Below are 20512 nucleotides of genomic sequence, written 5' to 3' on the forward strand. Positions count from 1 at the left end.
TTACTCATTAAAATTACCATATTTTCAAACATAACTCACAAATTAGCATGCAACTCGGGAAGAGTTATTTTCAGCAACTATACTAGTAAGAACTAAGCCAAGGTGAAGGCTTTTTGGTTCAATACACACAAATTCACTACATTGAGATGTAAATAAACAAGGAAATGGATGCACTTGATACACAACAACTATGCACTAAATAATTTCACTACAACAACACGAGTTCGATATAATTGCTGTTACCTCAACCCAAAAACTTATCCAACGATAAGAACAAGTTTTGAAAATAGTTTGAGATAAAGAAGATGTTTGCACGGAATGGCAAGGATCATCATGTGGTCAAACAATTCTCCCAAGTCCCATACTTGGAACTGAAACTCCCCCCACCGCTCTGCTGTGCATGCTCAGAAATAACAGTGCGAGCACAAACATCCCAAGTCCTTGCTATCTCCCCAAGGGACATAGGTTGTGATAGACTTCGTAAGGATATGCTAAACCTTGACTTTGCTTTCACAGAAAGATCTTCATTCTCCTTACTGAAAGAAATATTAAAAACAATTTCTATTAAACACAAGAATTCTCAGTACATATAACAGAAGCTACTCAGTCTGATACAATAAATCAAACCCGTGCTTCATGAATGAGAAAAAAGTCATAATCAACGAAAGATGTTTTGTATATGAACAATACATTTCTTCTTTTTGTTGATAAATGCAAATATAGAACATATTGTCGTGGGAAGTAAAGAATTTGTTTAAAGGAAAATAAGACTCATAAGAGATGCAAAATGCTCATTCTCTCACCCAGATTCAACGGGAAACTTGTCGAGGAGTATGGGGGAACAATTAGGATAATTCGTGGGAACAAGCAAGCGCAAGGGTTGAATTGGTGACTGCAAGGCAGTAAAACACAAATAAGGACAAAGTTGAAATTTTTCTAACAAAGACAAGAATTACTTAATATGCACGTGGTTTAAATGTTTTAAAGCCCACCATTTGTACTGAAGCGTACTGGGATTTTAAGCTCGGACTGAGAGCCACAGCATTGTAAGAACACTTGACAATGGTTCCTTCTGTCCCTTCAGCAGCAGCTGCTGCTGCTGTTGGATCAACTTCTTCATTGCTTATGTCTACTACTGTGTCAATAAGTCGCTGATTAACCTCCCTAATTTCTTCCAAAAGGGAATGATTAGCCTGCAATAAAAGTCAATAAATTACTTATCAACAATCAAAGGCTGCATGTTTAAAGTAAATCCATAAATTATATAGTGATTTCCTAATTTCACAACGTTAACTTCAGAATAATTTTAAAACATAATAACCTAAAAATCATCTAATTCTCTAATGAAGCAAATGTAAAAATCTAAACCAGATCAGCAAAATTTAAGTCATTATACGATGAATCCAGAACTGTCCAACTCAACAATAGCCCAAAATATAAAACCAGAGTAAAAGACATCAATTTTAAATGTTAGTATGTATACTATAGTCAACTTATGGTCAACTTGTATTATTAGTCAAACTTGTACAGCTGTAGGTTTCTTTCATTGTTACAACTGTCGGTTTATAACAGCTTCTTAGACATCTGTGTCTATATATACCTCTTGTACATAAGATTCAAGTAAAAGAGCAGTTAATAAAAATATCCTGTTCAGTTTAAGTTTGTTCCCGCTGTTTTATCTGTTCATGTTTTTCAACATTAAATAAAACGAAACAACTAAAAATAATGGTACCTCAACCCTCGGCATCTTGAATCTAGATGTTGCCGTTGAATCCAAATCAGAGACCTCAGAAGCAGTTAACTGCTTGATACTGTCATTCATGCTACCAGCAGAAGATACAACATTCAAGGGTGTTGCATAAGTGTAGCGCTTCATCCTCCTAGTTCCATTGGCACCATCTTGTGCGATAAAATTTCTTGCCTGAAGGCGACAATTAGTCATAGCAACCAAATCTTCACCCACAGCAGCTCTGGATCCATTACCTGGTGCTGATCCTGCTATCCTATCGTTCATGCTTACAACTGAACCAATGTCACTAACAGCAGAACATAATGTTTTTGATGACATTGATTTCACCTGGAATCAAATGATTGGACAGAAATTTTTAAGTTGAAAAATTATGGAAACTTTAATGTATTGTCAAATTCGTAAATAATTAAAGACCACAGTCACAGATCAGGCCAGCTTAAGATTAACTAGACTAACCGCTTTAATTAGACGCTCAATAGGCTGTTCAGTAACAGTCGACTTTCCAGATGTAGATACAAAAGCATTACCAAGAGCACCATCAGGACCAGTGAACTCTGCAAGTAAAGGAGAGGCTGATATTCCAGGTGTTCCAATGGCAAGGGATTGAGCAGGTGCTGTTGCACCTCCTGATTGCTGATATCCAATATTTGCAGCATTTGATATCAATGCAACACCAGAAATGGGCTTTTCAGCATCCCCTGGCATAGGAGATGGAGCCAAGGGAGGTGAGGGAGTGGGTACTACAAAAGGTGAGTTAGCTGATTGCAGAGGAGTAGCAACCTTTGTGAGAGATGGAAGGTGGTTTTGTTGGTCAACCTGAGGAGATGAGTGTTGTGGAATCTGAGGAGATGTGGCCTGCAGGAGTTGAGGAGAAGAAACAGGAAAAGGACTCCCTTTCATCTGTTGGTGGGGATAAGCTGAGCGTTGACTAGATGTAAGATGTGGCTGAAAGACCCCTGGCTTAACTCCAATTCCTTGCCTCATCTTAATGTCATTTGCATCATTCATTTGGTGGAGTTGTTGTATTTGATGAGTCGGCAATTGTGCAGGCAGTTGTTGCTTTGCTGTCTGGTGTAATTGCTGTTGTTGTTGTTGGTGTTGCATGATCTGTTGTTGCTTCCTCTGCATCAACTGTCGCTGATATTGTTGCTTAATTTGTTGATTATGTAACATCTGTTGCTCCTGTTGTTTTAGTTGCTGGTGTTGAAGCATACTGGAACCTTGCTGAAGGGGGTTAAGATTTGACTGGATTACATTAACCCCGGATTGTGAGGATAAGGAGTTAACATTAGTTTGTTGAGGAGCACTAACAGGGTTTTGTTGGAGTGAGCTCACAGGAACCTGTTGTAGGGAGTTTACAGCATTTCCTGGTCCTGAATCTAAATTGGTATTTGGTTGCATTGAATTCATCTTACTCTGCTGTGCTGTAGATACACCAGACAGAGAGTTATGCTGCATGTTTGGCATGTTATTCTGCTGCATTGTTGTTACAGAGCCTTGCATATTTGATGTTTGCAACTGAGAATTAATTTGATTTTCATGAGACTGCACTTGTGTAACTTGGGGTTGTGACTGTGACATGGAATGCATATGTGGTGGGGGAAGCTGTCCAGGTATGTTTTTCTTAGGCCTATTTGTATTTATAAAATTAATAATCTGCTTCTCATATGAACCCAGTTTCTCCTTGATACTAGGTGAGACATTACTCTTGGAAACCTGAAGGAATGTTATAATTCGTTCCAGCATCATTTTAAACACCTTCAGCTTATCAAGCTGCTCTGCCTTTGGTTGTTGTGGAAGAGAATCATGCTGATAAACAAAGAAAAGATACAAGGTTAAACAGTAACACTAATTTGAGTAAAAATAAAAACAATAAAGGACTTCTCCTTTTAGAGTTTGCCAGAATAAAATAATAATAATAATAATATAATAATAATAATAATAATAGTAATAACAATAATAATAATAATAATGAAAAAGGCTTCCTTGTCCATAGCTGATATTAAAAGTTTGCCTGACTAAACATACCTGTTGAAGTTTAGAAGCAATCTTTTGGTACATTTCATTCAACTCTGGCAAGTAACTTTCTTTCATTGATTTAATCTGCCGTTTAAAATCAACAGAAGCAAATCATCAATTATAAACCTTGAATCTCCGGTGCAAGAAGATTTGTAACACTATTGCCTTAAGGAAGGGTAAAAAATACTAAGATTGATTGTGATTTCATTCAAGAAAATATTATATTTGGAGAAATTTGAGTTTGTTAATTCTAGTGATCAACTAGCATGTGGTTTTACTAAATCATTACACGGACCTATAATTGATTATATTTGTAACAAGCATTATACATATGATTTATATGTACCACCTTGAGGGAGAGTGTTAGATATTATCCATTCAGTTTATTATATTTTCCTATTTATAAATGCACCAATACACATTAGAGATTCATCCTATGCTTCTTTCTCTTTTATTTCAACGGTCTTAAGAAATGATTAGAAAATAGGATATTACCTTTTGATAAACTTCTTCTTGCCAATCACCCCCACTTGGCTGGCCAGTCTGTGCTGTTGAATCCAGAGAAGCTTCAAAAGATATTTCACACACATGTGAGCTAGGGCTGAAAAAATGCAGAAACTTGTTGTTTTCGAAAATTAATGAGGTAATTGCAAAATATGTTAGTGAACATTATTCTATCATAAATAGATGATAGATTATATGTGATATCCTATGTTGTTGCTTTTCAGAAAGTTTGTTGCTTATGAACGAGTTATTCATAACACAAACATCACAACGGAATTTCTGAGTCATGCCACAAGCATTAGACAAGGCAAATAAGTCATGGAGGAAAGACAAACAAACCAGAAATGGTAAATTTGAAGCAATAGATGCTTCTTTTACAGAAATAAGATGATAATCATAATTTAGGGCAGAGAACGCACAAAAATACATTGAATTCTTGTATTTCTTTTACAATTTTCATTTTCTTTGCAATCTTTTGACAAAAAATGCAAGAGTTATCCAAGGCAGTCCAAATAGAACTCCTACATGTAGATTCCGTAAATGATTCTACTTCTACATGCTTGTAAGATGGAGTATCCTGATTCAGAAGAAAACTCGTCCTACTGAGATCATGCAGGGACTGTATTCCAGCATGTCAAATTATTAGGATCAAGCAATCACACTAATCCTGCCCTTGGTTTTGCATCTTACCTGCTGATAAAATCAAACCCAAACCCAGAGAATACCCAAAATGTAAATGACATATTGCAGAGCTCTCATACCTGCAAAACACAATGTCTACGAACAATATCTGCTAAAAATATCATATTCATCAAAACTGAAGTTGAGTTATCAACGTGTAACTAGAGACTGGGTGTAATTTATGTACTGGTGGCACAGAGCATATAAGGTCTAGCCGTCTAGGGCAAGGACAGAACAGTGCTACCACCTTAAAACTAAATCACAGGCAGGCGTGTTCTCATAGCTATCAATTTTGAATAGTGGCAAATAACAAACACTTCTGAAAAGGATATAGCAGGAACTGGATGAGTGCTATTTTTAATATTATAATACAAACTAAATAATTTATAATACAATACTAAAAGATGTTAAATATATTCGTGACAAATAATAAGTCACATTTACACACCCAATTACTATCAATCTAGGAGCAATAAGAACACAGTAATGAAGTAAAAAGAAAGAAAAATGATGGTGAAATTAACAGAAAAAAAGAAAAACAAAACATAGCAACTTAAGTAAAGCTAAATGTGGACTGGAAAGATGAAAGAACAAACGCAAGGGGGGAAACTCTTGAAAAGTGAAGAAACAAATGTCACACAACAGAGGTAACCCTCCGTACAATGGTCAAGGAAGGAGGTTTTCAAGTCCTATTATGTGTTGAAAGCAAAATAAAAGAAATATAGACTAGCTTACTGTCATCAGTTAAGTCTGCACTTTGCTAGAGTATGTTTTAGATTACTATATCTGTTCTATCATATTTTAATGTACAGTCCTTTCTCTGCTTTTGCAATATTACATTTTGTGGGGCAACTCTCACAGTTCACTGAAAAATAAATCTTTTTAGTGTTTTAAAGTTGCGATTTGCATCATTTAACTAGTGACCTTGGCTCTATTAGAGGGCTTAGGCCATTCTTTTGCAGGGCAGACAAGGCTTAGACCTTGCAGAATTACATCTGTATTGTATTTAGAATAAGAGTTTATTCCAATGTCAGTAGAGATTTCAAAGTTATCTAACCTATTTATGTTATATGGATGTTTGAAATAATATTTAATATAAGATGGGTATCTATTATTCCATGATGTGATTGCACAATTTGTCTACCTCCTAAATGACCCAAGGTAGTAGGTAACCTCACGAGTTTGACCACCAAGAAACCATCAATTGACAGAAGGTAAAGCACACAAAGAAAAATGCATAGTTGCAATTTCACATACTTGATGAAGTTTCTGGAAGGGGTCTTTGTGATTGATATAACTGCTTCTGCTGATCAAGAACAGTTGATTGTTGAAGTAAGGGACCTGAGGCCTGAAGCCTTTGTTGCATATCCCGTTGCAAGGAATTTGGTTGCTGTTGCAAACCCAACTGTTGTTGCAATTGCGCAGGCTGAGATTGAATCTGTGGCATTAATTGCTGTTGTGGAGCCTGAGACTGTGACTGCTGCGCTTGAGATGGTAACAAATTTGATGCATTTTGCTGAGATTGTGGTTGAATTTGAACCTGTGATTGTTGTAGCACGTGTGCAGAGTGCTGGCTTGTTTGCATACCTGAGTTGCCAGATTGAGGTCCTAAGACCTGCTGTGGCTGTAATCCAGGGACATTATTACCCAACTGTTGATGCATATTTGATAGGCTGTTTTGCTGATTTATTAATTGCTGCTGTTGCAGGTTGGAGAGATTGTTCTGTTGTGCAAGTAACCTCTGTGGTTGCTGCAAATCACTAACATTATTTTGTGTCCCAAGTATTTGGGAATGCTGCATGTTTGAGGCATTTCCCTGTGCACCCATAAGTTGTTGCTGTTGCTGTTGTTGTTGCTGTTGTGGAGGTAATATTGACTGTTGAGTCATTGGTGTTTGTTGCTGATGAATGATTGAAGTTTGTTGTGGTTGCTGTTGCCTGATAACTTGGGAGTGTTGTTGAAGCACAGACTGTGTTGATTGTTGAACATTATTAGATTGTTGATTGTGCTGAATGCTGGGTAGAGATGTCTGCATCATGGGAGCCTGCTGCATAACAGATGATGTTTGAATGACAGGTTGCTGAGAAGATTGCAGCTGATTTGGTTGTAAAAGATTCTGCTGCTGCTGCTGCTGTTGCTGCTGCTGCTGCTGCTGCTGCTGGTGGAACTTCTGCCTCATAAGCTGATGTTGAATTTGTTGCTGATACAGATATTGCTGTGGATTTTGTGATTGTTGCTGTTGTTGGGAAACAACCTGCTGCCTCCCTTGAATTTGTCTCTGGGAACCAGCAAACATATTTTGCATGTTGGAATTCTGGCTAATGGTGTTCCCCACTGAATTCTGTCCAGGTATATTCTGCATGTTAGGATTATTCTGGCCAACATTTTGGATTGGAGTCTGGGTTAAACCCGATGATTGAGATGCAATATTATTTTGCATAAGCTGTTGGCGTGCCTGGGATTGATTGGACATAGGAATAGAATGTTGCTGCCCAAGATTGTGAACTTGAGATGGAATTACAAGCCCTATTAAATAAACAGTGATTGGTTAAGACAGAGAAACCCACTAAAAATTTAAGATATAGCATCAGGATCCAAATGAAATGTTAACAACACGCAATTGGAATTTTGCAACCTAACAAGGAGATGAAGTTACCAAACAGCTATCAAGCAACCAAGAAAGGTCCAAATAAAAGAAAGCAACTGTACGAACAAGCAAAACTACCTGTAATAATGGATACAAGCTGGCCTTCAGAGGGAATAAAGAGTTAACAATGTGGTTCAAGCTTTTTGAACTTCCAAAAATTAAGCATTTCATCACATTTTTCCTTTTTTTGTAATTTGTATTTTCCATTCACAATTAGATTGATTTTTGTTAGGGGTCCAACAACAAAATGGATGGAATAAAGCCGATATTATTATTCTAAAATGTATCAGAAATACAGTAGGGTTAACAATCCTACTGCCACAGAGCAAGCTCCTTCAAGGAAACAACATTCCCACTCCTAACCGGATTTTTTTCTCTCCCCACTACCTCCTCTTATTTTACTTCCTTATATTCTCCCTATCCCTCACATTCCTTAATTGATTTGGTTACGTCTTTCAACACCACAACACTACTCCTTTCATTGTGAGTGTCTAGGCCCACAATCCTTGCCCTATCAATTTTGGTCGGAACGGTTACTTAGCCAAAACCTAGATTTGTAATATCAATGTGCTCTTTTTTGTCGAAGGCTTAAACTCAAGATTAACAAAAGATTCCTAATGTAGGATACAACACTCGCATCCTTTATCTTTTGGCAATCAATCACTTAGCTCAAATCCACATACAATCCAAACCAAAAAAAGAAAATACATATATTTGGTGTTCAATTTCAAACCAAACAATTAAAAACAAATTTTCTTTAGATACGAAAATCAACATGGAAAAAAGCAGGAATGGCAAAGGAAATCAAAATTGCAAGTCAATAACGGATTAGACACTGACATTGCAACGTTTTTACAAATAGATTTTAAAAAGTTGATATCAATGGAAAAGTTTGAAAGGAAGTGATTCAAAAACAACTACCAGGATCATATGTAACACCAGCAGACAAAAATCAAATGTTAATGATACTTCACACCAATAGGACACAAGACAGTCCCAACAACTTAAGCTGAACTTGAAACAACTCCAAGTCAAATCGCGTTAGAATGTGAATATAGCCACTATGCCAAAGCATAAAAAGCTAACCTGGATCAGGAGGTTTATTACTTGGACCACCTTGATTTGGAGCATTGGCCATGCTGCCCTGGGATTTAGTCTCCATTGTAAGCATCTTCAATGATATTTTCCGTAGATAATCAGACTGAAATAAGGGAATATCCCAGTAAACCATCAATCTTTCATATTGAATGTAATTTTAAACATAATCACAAATTGATAAATCTATAATCAAATACGTACCTGGCTTGTTGCAGCAGTAAAAATCTTCTCTTCAAACCTTTGAGCAATCTTCTGAAGTTCATGCAGTCCCTCTTGACCAGAAACAGGAAGATGTCTTTTTAACGTGTCCATTCTATAGAAGATGAAGAAAAGTGATTTAATTAACTAAATAATACAATTATAGAAAACTTATGGTCAATAGACAATCTTAAAATGTTATAAGCTCGTTAAAATGTAAAAAAAAATACCCTTATTGAAATCATACACATATTCAAAACAAAAAACATAGTAGAATGGATATCAGAAATGGAGTGCAAGCAGCAAATTTAAATGTAAATTTTCGAATTTCCCTCTCTTATTTCTGTAATATTCTCGGCCAAGGCTAGCATGAGTGGTTAAGTATAGCAATGCCTTTCCTTCAAAAATAACTTCTGAAATATATGAAAAATTGAGAGTTTGAAGCACTTGTGAGAATAGTTCTCATTTATGAATTTTATCTTGATTTCTAGTAGTCCAAGTGATTACTCTTCCTTGTTGCTTATCACGAAGATGAAGATGGAACTTCAAATTCAAGTAACATACCAGTTTCTTCCACCATCTAAGTATTCTCCTCCTCCACCTTTTCTCCATTAATTTGTGTTCATGTCCTTATGCTCTATAATTTTTAGTTCAACTCTATTCTAATCCATTTCTATCCATAGTTATCTTCTTGTTAATGATTTTATTTGGCTAGCTTGAATTCAAAATTGTTCTAGTATATAATTCTAGATCCTACACTTGTTCCTATTCTTATATTGATCTTGTGATTAGAGTCATTGATTCAAGCCTCTCAAGAAATGATTTCAAGTTTTAACGCAAGGATAAGATTCAACTTCAGTTGTTGTCTTGTTTCGTATCCATTTAAGTTTCCTTTGCATATATGAAAAGTCTATCAAAAACATAAGAGAAAAAAATTCTACTAATAGTACTATAGTTTTCCGCTAAATATCCCTCAGCCACACATTCTCTATGAAGAGAAAATATGTATAAGCTATTTAAGAGCAAAATACACAATCCTAAATCTAGTATGCAAAGAAAAACATGTTCCTCTACGAAAATAATGGCAGTAACCTCCAACCAAACACACTAAATGACAGCAATGATAGTGCATGAAAAATAATAACAGCAAATAGAAAAATAAACTCAGCTCTCCTCCTTTGAGACATCTAAATATGCACCCACAATAGCAAAACTTCATTCTAACACATTGTGCGATAACACCAAATAATTGAAAAAACTTTGAAGTTGTATTTTTCGGTGATATAGTGGTCAACACCAAAGTTATTAAACTCTAGTTACAACCTAGAATCAAGAGGGAGTGGAAAGCTAGAAACTCGAATCATAAGATCTTAATTTCAACCTAATAATAATCATAAATAATACATATGCATAAAAAGAACATAGATAACGAAGAAAAAGAAACTCACATCATTAAAAAAACTTAAATTGAAAATTCATAATCATAAATGTATAGACAACTAGAGAGAAAAATAAAATTTGTAACATGATAGAAATAATTCATAAAAATTAACAATTTCAACCTGGTAAATCATATTTCCAGAGTGATCCTACCCTCAATTAGTTCAGCTTGCGCAGGACCTTTGACATGTAAAATGATACGATCATACAAGGCACAAATGATTTTAACAAAATTGTCCCACTAACACATCAATGAGCATGTGCAATGCTGACAAGCTAAACCTCATCCCAACACTTTAATTCTGACATTAAAAACAGTAAAAGAAATATCTTATTAAATATTGGTTTGGAGGAAAAATGAACCCATTTAATTATTTTGTTAACCTAACCGCCAGACATTTGAGCACATGTTTCACAAATTTTTGCATCAGAGGATTACAATTACACAATATGACGCTGCTGTCGATGCTCTTTCACATATATTCATTTATCACTTGGAAAGAAGACCACAGTCCTCACGGAAATGTTGGCAATCTATGGAATTATGAGCAAAAGTAAAAAACAATGAGACAATATCAAGACTGAATCTTACATTTTGTTGACAATTCTTTGGCGTGACTCTTGCTGCAGTCCACCTCTCCAATCACTAGTATCCATATTGGCTTCAGTACCCTGATTAGGTCTCCAATTATTGTTATCCATCTAATTTTGATAAACTGAAAAACGAAAAACGAAAAACGAAAAACGGACTATTCTTGTCAAACCGAATTCCCGAATGAAAGAAGGTGCAAAAGATGAATATAAATGTATGAAATATTACAAAGATAATCCAAGATAACCCATATAAATAAATTCAACAGTCCATCAATAAATTGTACAGTCAAGAAAACCGTTATACAACAAAGAAAAATGTTATAAAAACCTAGGTTTTCAAGATGAACGCAAAAACATTAATTTTCTAATTGTCTGGTAATTAATTGTAAAAGCGAATAACAAAATCCAGTTTTACATAAAGTATTTCCTCAATTTTGTCCATATCTAGACTTATGCCCCATCTTAATTAATTGTCATGTTCTCATATCTCAAAGATCGATTCAAACGAAACGCCCCTCTTTTCTACTTGCTCTTTGGATTAAAGATTTCTCCATGATTGTGGAGCCAATAATCATCTTTCAACGACGAGAGAGAAAGAAAGAACAAAAAGAAAAATAATCCATTATTAGAAAACGGACCTGATGGTGGTGGCGATTTTCATGCGATTCGGCGATGTGTGGGCAGTGTTACAGATGGCGTGTCTGACTCGTGAGCTTCTACTGTATTGTAGGTGACTTGGGCGAAGAAACAATTTCGAAGTATTTATTATTGTTTACAAAGCCTTCTAACTTCTCTGTATTTATTACAGGTAAAATATAATACGGACAATAAATTCGTATTTAAACAGTTAAGACTAAGAAAAAATTAAGATTATACATTGCTCTTTTAAGTGGTTGATTAATTATTATTAATGTATATGACTATATTATATTAAGTATTATTGAGTATGTCTATTTATATTGTATGAGCTTTTAGTTTTTCATATTTATTTTAATTTGTGAATGCTGGCTGGGTAGTAATTAAAAAATTACATTATTTTATTATATTCTTTTGAAATGAGATATTATATTTCTATTAATATAAAGCTTAACTATTTTGCACGTGTATTATGATATTCTTGTATTTTATTACACCAAAATACATAAATTCGTTAAAATTTGTAAATATTGCATTTTACAACTGGAAGTCAAGGAAATTTCATTTTTTTTCAATGATATTTAAAATAGTCAAAAAAATTGTCTCATGTGTATTTTTATTAAATCATTAGAAAAATCATTAAAATTGTGTTTGTTTTCAATGATTTTATTGTTGATAATGATTGTGAGTGATGGATTTTCGGGTGATATCGGTGTGGTGTATATACGAGGATGAGAAAAATGATGGATTAGCAAGATGGTGATTTTTCCGAGTCTCGTTCTAGTTGAGATTATTTGAGAGTTATACATGAGTTTTTACAATAATATCCTTGTTCAAATCACGTGATTTTCATGTATATACAATTTTGGAAGGTATTGTGAATTTTAATATTGGTCAAAGAAGGTGATTCTGAAATGCATGGTTCAAGTTTGATGATGTGAAAATCGATTCTGGTGTAGTTGAACCGATTAGAAGACAAAACAAATAACAGAAGAATAATTCCGTCATGTTTGGGAATCAAATATTATGTTGTTGGAACCAATTATGGTGTATGAAATGGTTTTTAAACTCATATTTGTGTTGCCATACTTAGTTATGAAGCATCTATACTTCAATTTGAATTATGTATCTATGTTTAACATATATTTGTACTTGGTATTTTATAATATTTTATTGACATTTACTAATGAATAATCTAATATATAAAGTAACAATACTTTCACGATGAAAATAATTTATAATTTGTTATGTTGATAATTTTAATATTTATAATTTTAATTTAGATACACACGTAACATTAATATATTTATCATATTTTTAAAAATAATTACATATTTTTTAATATACATATATAATGTATTGTATCATATTATTTTTAAAATAAATATATATTAGATGTCGTATCCTATACTCTTATCAAATCCACTATAATAGTTTCACAAAAAACACATTTCTAATCGAAATTTCAAGAGATTCGTGGAGACAATATTTAGTTCTTCCATGCACACGTGTTTTAAAACCATAACATAATCATATTTACTCAAGAGTGAGAATTTCATGTACTTCTTTTTCTATTAAGATTATTATAAATTTAACATAAAAAAATAGAACAAAAATAAATATCAAAAGTAACAAAAAAATAAATAATATTAATAATAAATATCGATAACAATAAATAATAATAATAAATAAATAAATAAAGATAAAAGAATAATCTTACATTTTAAAATAACTTTGTTTATTTTACCATATTCCTCGGATCTTTTATAAACTTCGTCCGTTTTTTTTTTTCAAATTCTAAAATTTAGGATATTAAATATCAATTTTTTCTATTTTAGAATTATAATAATTACAAATTTGTATGAATTGTATTTTAAATTATACATCCTTAAATACAAAATAAATAATATATTTGGAATTACATAATTTAAAATAACAATCTATATTTCAGAGTACAAATTTTGATTACATATTGTTTATTATGAACTGTATAATAATATACATTTATATTCTAAATATATAATTCAAGATATAAATTTATAAATTATTTTTTAAATTATATATTTTCAGCCTTAAGGAACATGCAGAGTGGAATTATCTATAACTATATATAAAGGGATTCTCTCTTTTGTATCCACATCTCATAATTCCAACTTTATTCTTTACAATTTAATTATTTATTAAATTTTTAAAAATTAACGGTTACTTTTTACAAGTTTTTATAAAACTATTTATTTATCTCTTTCTTCTTTTTTCTCCTACTATTCATCAACAATTATTTTTCTCATATTTTCTCCATACATTTCACTTTAATTTTTATAAATATACTTTAATTTTTTTCATTAACTTAATAACATTATAATATCATCAATTATTAATATAATTCAAAAAATGCGTACACACATACGCGATAGCGTCTGTTTTACGCTAGTGGGATGTAAAAAGAAATGCTTGCCGATTACAAATTTTGACTTTTCCAGACTAAGGGTTATCCAACAAATTTTATTTTCTTATGATTTTTTTAAAATTATCTTTTAAATTTATATTTAATAATGCAAATATTTTATTAACTTTTAATAAATTAATTGGTGTTTTTAATTAAACAGATTAAAATAATTATGAAATATTTTTAATTTTTCATGTTAAATTATTTTGACTGGATCGTATAATCGTTTGAAAAAACAATCAAAGAAATAATCTTTTAAAATATTTTTTATTTTGATTTTTAATTAAAAAAAAAAGAAGTTATCTAACTCATCAAGTTAACTATAAAAAATAAAGTTCGATGGACTAAAAATACTGAATTATCAATTCATCTTATCAAATCATGAGGAGTTGGTGAGACTTTATCATTGTTTCAATAATAAATAATGATGTTCAAAACTATGAATTAATCTCTGAATTAAAAACCTACTTTAGGTTTCAATAATAATTAATGATGTTCAAAACTATGAATTAATCTCTCAATTAAAAATATACTTTAAGTTTCAATAATAATAATTAAAAATGATGTTCAAAACTATGAATTATCTCTCAACTAAAAATATTACTAATGAAATAACTATTATAAATTAATAAAGGTCACAGTAGGATTGGTAAAACAAGTTACACACATGGCAATAAGGGTAAATATATATGTTTTTTACATGATAAAGTTTCAGGGATTAACTTGACTGATATTAATTCGAAAATTTCAAACATATATTTCAGTATCTTAAATCATTTTTAAACCTCTCCTTCACATATTTTTGTTTTAACCAACCATGGTAAACATATTTTGGTCATTCAGTAAAAAAACAATCATGTACTCAACAACTAAATAATTTTTGTAAAACTATTTTTTTTCTACCCAAACCTATTTACCAAAATAAACCAATACAACAACATAAAATTATTCAAAAACATTTAGTCGTGACCAAAGTGTTTAACCTCTTTAGGAATGATGAAAATGATATTCACACTTTAAAGACACATGAATGTGAGAACAACATTCACAATGATAATGATTTTCAATAAAAAAAAAAAACACAAAGCCAATATCTTCCATCAAAACAACATTTTCTCAATTTTTATAATTAATAAAATGCACGTTACTCGAAATTGAATTTTGACACGGCTAGTAAATTTTTGGAAAGAGAATTTATACTAATGAAAAGAGAATTTATACTAATGACACATGAGTTTAATCTACTTAAAGAATTAACATTACCTGTAATCTAAAACATGAATATAATGATTTTGTAGGTCTTGTGTCTTATGCCTTACGCTGTATTAAAATTTTTCATCGTAAATTTTAAGAAGCTTATACTTAAATTTGGATCTCCAACAATTTCTCCTCAATTCTTAAGATGAGTCAATTCATAATGACACATTTCCCTTGAGCATACATTTTTCAAACAATGAGTATCTCATATTTATTTCGTTGTTTGTTGTTCATCATATCCAAACACACTTATTTAATTTTATATTAGAAATACTTTTGACACATAGACTCGTTTAAACCAATCACCAAGATAAATTTATGGCTTTAGTAGTATCAATAGATCTTTCAACCTATAAAAGTAAAAAGGATAATGATACAATGCCCCGTTTTTTTGACCCCCAAAGTTACCCGCCTACGTGGCAGTTAATATTTTAATATTTTTAAAGCAGACGGAAAATGGAGGCAGCGGTTTGGGAAAGTTAGCGTGAAGTGCACGCGCTTTGATTGGACAAACTTTTTAAAAAAACACATTGGGCATTCTATTTTCCCTCGTTTCTTCCCCTCAACTTTCTTCTTCCCGTCAACTTTCTTCTTCTCCTCAACTTTCTTCTTCGAGCAGAGACGCAGAAAGACATTTCAATCGCAAGGCTTTGTCTTCCCAAAAAAGCTATCGTTCCATAAAAGTTGGTGTTGTGGGTCACAGTGGAAGCATATAGCGGAGGTGTGGAGAGTGGTTTGGGTTGTTGGAGGCGGCGGCTTCCGCGAAAAGTGGTGGGTACCGTTCGATTCATTGGTTGGGCGCTCTCTTGTTGGCGTATTTGTTGGTTGATTAAGGTCATTGACGGAACGAAGATTTCTCCGGTAGGTTATCGTGGAAAACCCCTTTTCGAAGATTTAATGTGTTTTTTTTTTACTTAGCATGCTGTGCCATTTTGCCATTAGAATTGATAACTGCAGTGAAACCCCAAAATGTGCGTATAGGGTTCTTTTGGTTTATCTACTCGTCCATTGTTAATATTGATGGTTTTGTCAGGGTTGGGATGATCCATATGTCCCTCGCACACATGAAGGTGTTCTGAAGTGGAAATACCCTATAATGCACTCTGTTCATTTCGTCTGTGAGGTTGTCCAAGTATTTGTTCTGAAGTTCAAAATTTAAATTAGTTGATTTGGTGTTATATTCTTTTGTAATATGACAATTTGTTGATGATGCCTTTGTTGGATTGTTGATTCCCGTCATATGAAGTAATTAGCCATATGAAGTAATTTCTCCAATTGGACATGTGAAGTTTATTTTTGATTCCCGTCATAACAGGTTGTTGTATTTGTGAAGTAATTTATGATTCCTTGATTTGTGAAGTGTATTTTTTGTTGAATTTGTTTTGTTGTGATTCCTTATTGTATTATTATTAAATTTTTATAGGTTGTTGATGAATCATGGCTGGAAAGAGTATGAAAGATAAAGTTTTAGAACAGGAACAAGTAAGTGTTTTGGGTATGTTATTAAATTGTGAATCGGACAAGAATCCATCTTTTGAAGTGCAGTGTGTGGACACTCCAATTCAACCTAATGGGTAACTTCTAACATTTTGTGTGTTCAATGAGTGTAATTTAGCACTGCTTAATGATGTCTGAATATTGTGTTGTATTTCATTTCGCAGTCATGACTGTGGGGTCCTAGTATTGAAATTCATAGAGATGTGGGATGGTGTTAGTCAATTTAATGGCAAAGCCCTGCCTGACTACACTACTGTAAGTTGACCGTTATAATATGTTTTATTATTTATTGTTTTTCTTTGAAGATTACAGTTGGTAACATTGTGTTGATGTTTTTAGGAGGAGCTGCAATTAATTAGGCAGAAATTCGTTTGTGATTGAGTTTTAAATGAAGATAATGTCCTTCGTGATGAAGTTATTCAGCACTACGATCTGCTGTTGAAGAAATAGCTACTGTGAATGTAGAAATTATAATTCCATCACAAGATTTTTGAGATAATTTTACATAGGGATAGTTAGATTGAGGTAGACAAAGTCAATTATGTTGCCACAATTGTATATATTGTTTAATCATTTGTTGGAGTTAATATGTAGTTTGTACATTGACAGATACATTCATGATGACATGGTAATATAAACATCAATATACTTTAATTTGGGAAGGCAATTGTGCTATTTTCGACTGTATTAGTAAACTTCCAGTACAGCCTGTACAAAAACACAAATTATGTAATGATAGACTAGAAAAACAGTTGCAGTAGTTCCTGTACAAAAACTACAACGTAAAAAGGCACTTATGGAGTCAGAAAAGGACACTTAAATCTCCAACCAGAAAACTTTATTTTTAATTCAATCTTCAATTTGAAATACTTAAAGAAGTTTTATGGTGATGGTTGATGGTGATGGAGATATTTATATGGCCTTTGGATTGTGTCCAAAACACAAATTATGTAATGATAGATTAGAAAAACAGTTGCAGTACTTCCTGTACAAAAACTACAACGTAAAAAGGCACTTATGGAGTCAGGAAATGACACTTAAATCTTTAACAAGAAAACTTTATTTTTAATTCAATGTTAAATTTCAAATACTTAAAGAAGTTTTATGGTGATGGTTGATGGTGATGGAGATATTTATATGGCCTTTGGATTGTGTCCAAAACACAAATTATGTAATGATAGACTAGAAAAACAGTTGCAGTAGTTCCTGTACAAAAACTACAACGTAAAAAGGTACTTATGGAGTCAGAAAAGGACACTTAAATCTCCAACCAGAAAACTTTATTTTTAATTCAATCTTCAATTTGAAATACTTAAAGAAGTTTTATGGTGATGGTTGATGGTGATGGAGATATTTATATGGCTTTTGGATTGTGTCCAAAACACAAATTATGTAATGATAGACTAGAAAAACAGTTGCAGTACTTCCTGTACATAAACTACAACGTAAAAAGGCACTTATGAAGTCAGGAAATGACACTTAAATCTCTAACAAGAAAACTTTATTTTTAATTCAATGTTAAATTTCAAATACTTAAAGAAGTTTTATGGTGATGGTTGATGGTGATGGAGATATTTGTATGGCCTTTGGATTGTGTCTAAAACACAAATTATGTAATGATAGACTAGAAAAACAGTTGCAGTACTTCCTGTACAGAAACTACAACGTAAAAAGGCACTTATGGAGTCAGAAAAGGACACTTAAATCTCCAACTAGAAAACTTTATTTTTAATTCAATGTTAAATTTCAAATACTTAAAGAAGTTTTATGGTGATGGTTGATGGTGATGGAGATATTTGTATGGCCTTTGGATTGTGTCCAAAACACAAATTATGTAATGATAGACTAGAAAAATAGTTGCAGTACTTCCTGTACAAAAACTACAACGTAAAAAGACACTTATGGAGTCAAGAAAGGACACCTAAATCTTCAACTAGTAAACTTTATTTTTAATTCAATGTTAAATTTCAAATACTTAAAGAAGTTTTATGGTGATGGTTGATGGTGATGGAGATATTTATATGGCCTTTGGATTGTGTCCAAAACACAAATTATGTAATGATAGACTAGAAAAACAGTTGCAGTACTTCCTGTACAGAAACTAGAACGTAAAAAGGCACTTATGAAGTCAGAAAAGGACACTTAAATCTCCAACCAGAAAACTTTATTTTTAATTCAATGTTAAATTTCAAATACTTAAAGAAGTTTTATGGTGATGGTTGATGGTGATGGAGATATTTGTATGGCCTTTGGATTGTGTCCAAAACACAAATTATGTAATGATAGACTAGAAAAACAGTTGCAGTACTTCCTGTACAAAAACAACAACGTAAAAAGGCACTTATGGAGTCAAGAAAGGACACCTAAATCTCCAACCAGAAAACTTTATTTTTAATTCAATGTTAAATTTCAAATACTTATTGAAGTTGTTTGTTGATGATTGATGGTGATGGAATTATTTTGACGGCCTTTGGATTATGTCCAAATCATATTTCACGATATTATACAGTTTTAAACCAGTTGCAGTGTTTGGTGTACAAAAACGGAAACGTAAAAAGGCACTTATGGAGTCAGACAAGGACACTTAAATCTCCAACCAGAAAACTTTATTTTTAATTCAATGTTCAATTTGAAATACTTAATGAAGTTTTATGATGATTGATGGTGATGGAAATACTTGAATGGCCTTTGGATTGTGTACAAATTTATCATTATGTAATGATAGACTAGAAAAACAGTTGCAGTACTTCATGTACAAAAATTACAACGTAAAATGACACTTATGGAGTCACAAGAGAACACTTAAATCTCGAACCAGAAAACTTTATTTTTAATTCAATCTTCAATTTCAAATACTTATTGAAGTTTTTTGCTGATGATTGATGGTGATGGAATTATTTGGACGACCTTTGGATTATGTCCAAACCATATTTCACGTAATTATACAGTTTAAAAGCAGTTGCAGTACTGCGTGTACAAAACGTAAAACGTAAAAAGGCACTTATGGACTAACAAAAGGACACTTGATTATCGAACTCGAAAAGTTAGTTTTTAAAAAAATGTTGATGAACAACAAACATATTGAATCCAATATAGGCAAATCCTGCACGAATTACACAATTCTGGTTTTGTTGCTCATTGCAAAAAACATCAAATGTCATTCACAAACAACAACCACAAAGCTGAGAATGTGTTTGTCAATGTCATCGGAATTGAATGTGGAGTGTCATATCCACCAAAAAATGTGATATTCATTAAACTTACAACCTGCAAAAAAATAGATTTTGTTAAGTTGAGGAACAATTTGGGGAACAACTCATCAAAATGCCATTTCATTCATCGAACAAGAAAATACGATAATGGGGTTTCATTTCCGGAAAAACATCACAAAAATAGTGGTTTCATTTGGGGAAGAACATCATAAAAATAGGGGTTTGTAATCGGATAGTAAAACATACCAGAGCACCCTTTGATTTGCAGAACAAGAACACTTCAAAGTAGGGCTTCCAATTCGACGCACGAAGCTATGGCAGCAATCCGCACTCTCGCCGCACTCTCGCCACACTCAAGCCGCACTCTCGCCTTTAGTTTAAACCGCAAGTGAAAGTTCTGTTTTTCTAACTTTTCCTTTTTCCTCTCTTGCGCGTGTATCACAACCTCACAATTCACTCCAACTTCTCTCACGCGTTTCTGGTTCCATTTCCTTAAAAATTATTAAAATATTAAGTGCCACGTAGGCGGGTAA

General features: G+C 32.6%; 1 protein-coding gene across 2 annotated transcripts; it reads right to left on the reverse strand.

The window, feature by feature from the left end:
- Positions 1-11699, reverse strand: LOC114186042 (mediator of RNA polymerase II transcription subunit 15a). Of its 2 annotated transcripts, none has more exons than XM_028074038.1 (12): positions 11570-11699; positions 10930-11053; positions 8901-9012; positions 8688-8802; positions 6212-7480; positions 4265-4335; positions 3779-3853; positions 2207-3559; positions 1733-2077; positions 993-1193; positions 804-892; positions 1-536 (listed from the first exon to the last, which is right to left on the reverse strand). In XM_028074038.1, the coding sequence occupies exons 2-12, from the start codon at positions 11037-11039 to the stop codon at positions 332-334; spliced, it is 3945 nt and encodes a 1314-aa protein (XP_027929839.1). In that variant the 5' UTR covers positions 11040-11053; positions 11570-11699; the 3' UTR covers positions 1-331. The 2 variants fall into 2 exon arrangements, with proteins under 2 accessions (XP_027929839.1, XP_027929840.1); XM_028074039.1 differs by having other exon boundaries at positions 10930-11009; positions 11570-11696.
- Between the last annotated feature and the right edge of the window lie 8813 nt (positions 11700-20512).

This window comes from Vigna unguiculata, chromosome 5 (genome assembly GCF_004118075.2).
Source record: "Vigna unguiculata cultivar IT97K-499-35 chromosome 5, ASM411807v1, whole genome shotgun sequence".
Lineage (NCBI taxonomy): Eukaryota > Viridiplantae > Streptophyta > Magnoliopsida > Fabales > Fabaceae > Vigna > Vigna unguiculata.